This window comes from Nannospalax galili, unplaced genomic scaffold (genome assembly GCF_000622305.1).
Source record: "Nannospalax galili isolate Female #2095 unplaced genomic scaffold, S.galili_v1.0 scaffold1536, whole genome shotgun sequence".
NCBI classification, from domain to species: domain Eukaryota; kingdom Metazoa; phylum Chordata; class Mammalia; order Rodentia; family Spalacidae; genus Nannospalax; species Nannospalax galili.
In genome coordinates, this window is record NW_008337295.1 from 63,206 (window position 1) to 69,404 (window position 6,199).

The 6,199-nt window shown below is 51.5% G+C and overlaps 1 protein-coding gene across 1 annotated transcript in view; it reads left to right on the forward strand.

Annotated features, from left to right (window-relative positions):
- Positions 1-6,199, forward strand: part of Per2 (period circadian regulator 2) — a 47,389-nt gene that overhangs the window by 12,008 nt on the left and 29,182 nt on the right. Inside the window, exons 4-6 of the mRNA XM_029563250.1 lie at positions 494-648; positions 2,314-2,435; positions 3,341-3,566. Coding sequence (XP_029419110.1) covers positions 494-648; positions 2,314-2,435; positions 3,341-3,566 — 503 coding nt within the window. The remainder of the gene's footprint in view (positions 1-493; positions 649-2,313; positions 2,436-3,340; positions 3,567-6,199) is intronic.

Here is a 6,199-nt window from a genome sequence, read left to right on the forward strand (position 1 = left end):
TGTGGGTGCTGGGATTCAAACCCAGGTCTTCTGCAAGAACAACCAGTGTTCTTAACCACTGAGCCATCTCTCCAGCCCCTAATTATTTTTTTTAAAGCTCCTCTTTCCTCCTGTCTGTGCTCAGGGTCAACTCTCAGGTTCCCAGAGGTCTCTTTGTTGTTATCCACATAGTCCTATTTCCTGTACAGTGCAGGGAAGGATGTCCAGCCTAGTGATACAGTCTATACCACTATACTTTGGGTTGACCAAGCAGCCCTTCCTGGATGAGGCCTGGCCCTGACCCTTGGTAAAGGTTCTGGTTGGAAGGGCTTCTAAGAGCAGAGATTCTCATCCAGCAGTGGTCTCTTGGAAGGGGGCATTTGGCAGTGTCTGTAGACCTCACTGGTGACCACACCGACAGGGGTGCTGCTGGACATCCCAGCACTGGACCTTGTTCTTCAGAAAAGAGCAACCAGGAAGCTCACATTTGACTGCCTCTTTCCTTACTCCACAGTAGCGAGCAGTCTGCCAAAGCCGACGCACACAAAGAGCTGATAAGAACGCTCAGGGAGTTGAAGGTCCACCTCCCTGCAGACAAGAAGGCCAAGGGGAAGGCCAGCACGCTGGCGACCTTGAAGTATGCTCTGAGGAGCGTGAAGCAAGTAAAGGGTACGTGCCCCTTGCACATCTGCTCAAATCCATAGAAACTCATAAAACAAGTTTGTCTTAATTCTTTATTTATTGTTGTTATTGTGTGTATTTGTGCATGTAGGAAGTCCACATGCCATGGCATGTGTGTAGAGGTCAGAGGTCAACATCGTGGCCTTATCCCATCTTAAATGGGCTCCAGGGATGGAACTGAGGGCTCCAGGCTTGTATGACAAGCACCTTTACCCTCTGAACCACCTCACCAGCTCTAGAAGCAGAGTTTAAATGTCCCAAACTACAGTTTAGAGTGTATCAACTTTGCCAAGATTCATCCCTGAAATAGCAGAAGGAAGTAAAAAATCTGAATTTGGAAACCTCACTTCACTGCAAGTTTTCTATTACACTAGACTTTCAGGGGCAGAAACTAAAACAGAGGAAATGCCGGTAGAAAAAGAGAAATTATTTATTACGTAAGCCTTTTATGCAAGGGTGGGATCAGGCTATCTGGGGATAAACCCATACTTCAGACAATCTTCCCATTTTCTAAATGTTTGAGGACCTTCGTCAGCAATGAGTGGTTGCTGGTTGCTTGTCTTGGGTCCCTGGAGGCAGCTCCTTTGTGCCAGCTTCAGCCTGAAGCCTCTGTGGGCTCTCCTCCCTAAGCCACTGTCCATCATGTGAAGATTGATGTGGTCTAAACAGGGTGCTGTGGCTGCTGTCCAGTGCTGGTTAGGGAAAGATGCTGGAACCTAGCGCCTTAGGGCCAGCCCCCACAGTGGAGGTTGGGGCTCCGGGCTCTGGGCCTGAGGAAGACCTTGCTCTCTGGTAGAGCAGTGAGCTGAAGCAATCTGTCTGACCAGGTGGCAGCTCTGCTTTCCAGGGACTATTGGTTAACACGTCTCATGCTTGACCTCTGCAGTAACTTCAGAACCTGGGAGCTTTGCCAAATCGAGAACTTTCCTAAGCTTTCCAGCTGAGAACATACTCAGTAACTTACCAACCTGGGAAGGTGGAGCAGTAAACCTCAGATAAGACCCAGTGAGGGTCCAAAGGTCTCACCACCACACTGCAGGAAACACTCGCTTAGCTAGATCCCAGGGTCAAAGTCTAGGACATGGCCCTAGGTTCCATCTACCTGAGGTCCTATGGGGCTCTGAGGGCAGGCACCAGTGCCTCTGTTTCCATCTGTGGTGAGAGCCTTCCCTGACAAGCTCAATCCCCTCAGCACCCCACCAGGTGGGAACTCAGATCAGCATCTATATCAGCAGACTCTGGTCACAACACTGCCTTTCAGTTGTGGTTCTGGTTTCTGCTTCTCTTTCAAGCAGATGATGTTGCCTGGATGAACCCTTCTGATGAGGTCACCCAGGGGTCAGGTGCAGGGACTTGCTGGTCCCAAATAAAAGCATTGTGGCTGTGTGATGCTTCAGGGCCCTATGAACCCATATGACTTATGTATTTGTCCGTTTTTAAATTTATAACCAAAGTCCTGGCATTTCGGAGACACACCCAGATGTCTGTTCTTACGTGCTTGACGCCCATGTCTGTGCGTTCACTGTGTCAAGAAAGATGCTGTCCTCGTCCCACCAGTTCATTTGAGAAAAGTGGCACTCTACCTGCAAGCATCAGTGACAGTGCGCTGTCACCGGTTTCTCCTGCTGAGCATGGCTATTGGTTCTTCTGCAGCTAACGAGGAATATTACCAGCTGTTGATGTCTAGTGAGAGCCAGCCTTGCAGTATGGACGTTCCCTCCTACACCGTGGAGCAGGTTGAGGGCATCACCTCTGAGTACATCGTGAAGAATGCAGTGAGTGTCTTGACATGGTGCACGTTCTCACTGTGTAAGCCAGCTGTCCACTGTGACTGGTCTCCCTGGGTAAGCCAGCTGGTCCACTGTGACTGGTCTCCCTGGGTAAGCCAGGTGGTCCACTGTGACTGGTCTCCCTGGGTAAGCCAGGTGGTCCACTGTGACTAGAGGCTCCCCAGCAGGAGCAGTGGAATTTCAGAAAATGAGTCCTTTCCTTTAAAAAATAAAAATAAACCCTGAAGCTGGTGGTTCCAGATGCAGTCATGTTCTAGATGGCTGCTCTCTTCTGGGAGACTGTCCTCCCCTCTCTGACTGCCTTGTACCTCCTGGTACCGGAGAAGCCCAGCTGTGATGGAACTGGGGGCCTTAGGCTTTCCATGGCCTTAGGGTGAAGAGACAGAGTTGGTGCCCATCCATTTGCCCAGTCTTTGTGGTCATGATGGGGTCTGGGACTAGAGACCTCAAAGCTCATGTGTTGCTAAGTGTCCTATAGACGTCTATAGGAGGATAGTCCCTACCCCTTGAGTTCTCAGTAAGAACAGACATCATAACCTGCCAGGATCCAACAGGCACTGGGACTGTGGAGACACTGACCTCAGCATAGGCTTCCCAAGCCTTCCTGTCTCCTGCCTACCAGTGCCCTCCAGGTGGCCAGACAGCACCCTTAGAACCTGGAAGGGACCAGCTGGCAGAGGTCACTAGGCCACGCTGGTGGAGCAGGGACGGGCTGCCTTCATGTTGTCCTGATGTCATGTTGGACCCCAGCATTGCAACAAGTCAGGTTGTACTGGTCAGGCTTAGGGCAGCTCAGGCCCCCTGGCCCTCGTGGTAGGCTGCTCCCTCCAGCCTGCTGGCCATCCAGAACCTACCAACTAGGACCATCTGGTCATATTCTCCTTTTTCAGGATATGTTTGCTGTGGCCGTGTCCCTGGTTTCTGGGAAGATCTTGTACATCTCTAACCAAGTTGCCTCCATATTTCACTGTAAGAAGGATGCCTTCAGTGATGCCAAGTTCGTGGAATTCCTGGCACCTCATGATGTCAGTGTGTTCCACAGTTACACCACCCCTTACAAGCTTCCACCCTGGAGTATGTGCTGCGGAGTAGGTGAGGTCCTGGCTGCAGTGCCTTGTCCCCTCTGAGGAGGGGTTTGGGGAGGGCTGGGGACCACCTGTGACAGAGTGGCCCATGGAGCCCTGCCTGCCTGCCTGCCACTGATCTGTCTAGGACAAAAGGCAAACCGCGTTCATCTCCAGAATAAATTTGGAGGAAAAAAATAGCCTCTTTGTAAACTTCAGAGAGATTTCAAAGACAGACACTGTAGAAATAAAGTTGTTCTGAGTTGGAATCTCAGTGAAACTGCAGTGTGAGGAAACGTCTTGCACAGAAGTGCACATGATAAACACTGCAACGCCCTGCAGGCAACAGACCCCTGGTGGCCTCAGCAGCCCAAATGGGCAGGTGTGACTGACTTCCCAGGGCTCTTGACCTGTTGGAGGCAGGTTCATGAGTACAGGTGTGAAGCCCAGGGGGTTTGGGCAGCCCTCCCCACTTGCTGGCACGTGTGCCAACTATGTAAGCCTCCTGTGTCCAGGCTTCTCACCCTTGCCCAGCCCTTCCTGCCTGTCTTCCCTCCCTGGAGCCAGTTTTGGCTCTCTGACCTCTGTGTTAGGAATTAGGAGGGGATTTTTTTTTGGCGGGGGCGGGGGGGATCTTTTTGAGACAGGGTCTCCCTGTAGCCCTAGCTGTCCTGGAACTCACTATGTAGATCAGGCTGGCCTTGAACTCACAGAGATCTGCCTGCCTCTGCCTCCCGAGTGCTGGGACTAAAGGTGTATGCCACCACACCCGGCTAGGAATTAGGAGTTTTAATTCTGTCCACAGCTGAGAACTCACTCCCAGAATGTTAGGACTTAGGCATTGTAAGCAGAGAGCTTGCTTCTGGGTTAGAACTCTCTCTCCCAGGTAAGTGTTAGGATTAGGAAAGAATTGCCACCAGCCTCATACAATCCAAACTGACCTTTATTAGTCAATAAGGGTGACTACTGATTGAACAAACAGCAGGAGCGCTTAAGTACTTTTGTGTCTGTAAACAGAGCCATGGGGGTTGGGTAGAGGATCTAAGGCCTGCATCCCCCAAAAAAAGGGTCTTGGGAGAACTTGTGGGGAAAGATTTGGGGTTACATTCTTTCCCCGAGGAGGGTCTCTGAAGGTCTTGTTGCAGAACTTTGTGGTTCGGGTTTATGTGGGTCCTGGCCAGGCTCGTTTGCAAAGCAAGAGTTGCTTTATGGGGATAATAGAGGGCTCCCTTCAGTCTGTCCTACTATGGATATAACCTGCTCTCCATGAGTTCTCCTGTGCCCTTCTAGTCCCGCTACCTACTGGTGGAGTGTAGTTTGAGTGTGATTTGTGCCCCTCTAAAACTCGTGTTGGAATTTGCCATTGTGGCAAGGTCAGGATGAGATTTTGAAGAGGGGTTAGAACCTTGTTCCTGGGGAAGTCCCTTCTTTGTCACAACTGTGCTAGCACTGAAGAGGAGGGTCACTATAAAGCCATACTGCCCCTTCTGCATGTGTCCGACCTGCCTTGAGTTGAAGTAGCCACACCCTCCCTGGCCTTTGGATGCTGACACCTTGCTCTTAGACTTCCCAGCCTCAAGAACCGTGAACTAGATAAACCTTTGCTCCTCATCGATCAGCCTCTGTGATAGCTTGTAATGGCAACAGATAATGGACTAAGAATCGTGGTGCCAAGAACTGGTTGTTGCTATAGCAATGTGGAGGCAGCTTCTGAACTGGAGAGTGGGTAGCTGCTGGGCTGTTTTGAAACGAAAGGCAGGAAATGCCCAAGCATCGAAGGCCATTCTGGTGGGCTTGGGAAAGACAGGGCGACTTGGGAAAGCTTGGAGCTTCTGAGATTGCGTGATTGTGGCTGCATGCTGATAGAAAAGTTGAGGGAGTAGCTGTTTTGAGGAAGTGCCACGTCCTACCACATACAGAGTAGGAAACCATCCAGGGGTGCAATCAGGCAGCCAGAGGCTACTAAAGGTAGGTGGTTGGTGAACAACAGGGAAGACCTCCTCAACAGGGGGATGCCTCTCCTGGCAGGCTCAGAATGTTAGTGCCTTGAGGGCAGAATGGGCTCAGGGTCACCTGTGCCTCTGCTCCCTGCATTCCACTATTTGCTCAACCCCAGGCAGGGGGTGTAAGCCATAAGCCTTGGCAGTGTCTCAGGAGGCTGACTCTGCAGGCACATGGAGTGCAGGAGGATGAGGCATAACATCCTGTAGTCAGACCTGCCATAGGGGCAGAGCTACCCTAGACAATATTACCAAGACTGTGCCAGGTGGAGCTTCAGAGAGGCTGGCAGCTAGGAAGTGGGTATGCACATGTCCCAGGAAAGTCACCCAGCAGTGCCACCCCAACCTGAAGAGCTGGAGGTAGACTGAACCTAGCAAGCCATGGGGCAGGACTGCCTGACGCTTTGAGGGCCAGTCTCCCCCAGCTCATACCAAATGTCCAGGGGGTGGCATGTGGAATAGGTCATTGACCCCCCCAGCTTTAGGAAGGGGCCCACTGTCCCAGGTTTCCGACTGCCTGAGGCCTATTGCTGCTTCCTTGCATCCTGTCTTCGGAACAGCACTTCTGTCCCTCGCCTGTGTGTCCCCATGTTTGGAAGCAGGCAGCGGTTTTGACCTTGAGCTCACAGCTAGACTTTGGACTTTTGGGTTGGCACTGGAACAGCTAAGACTTTGGAGACCAGGA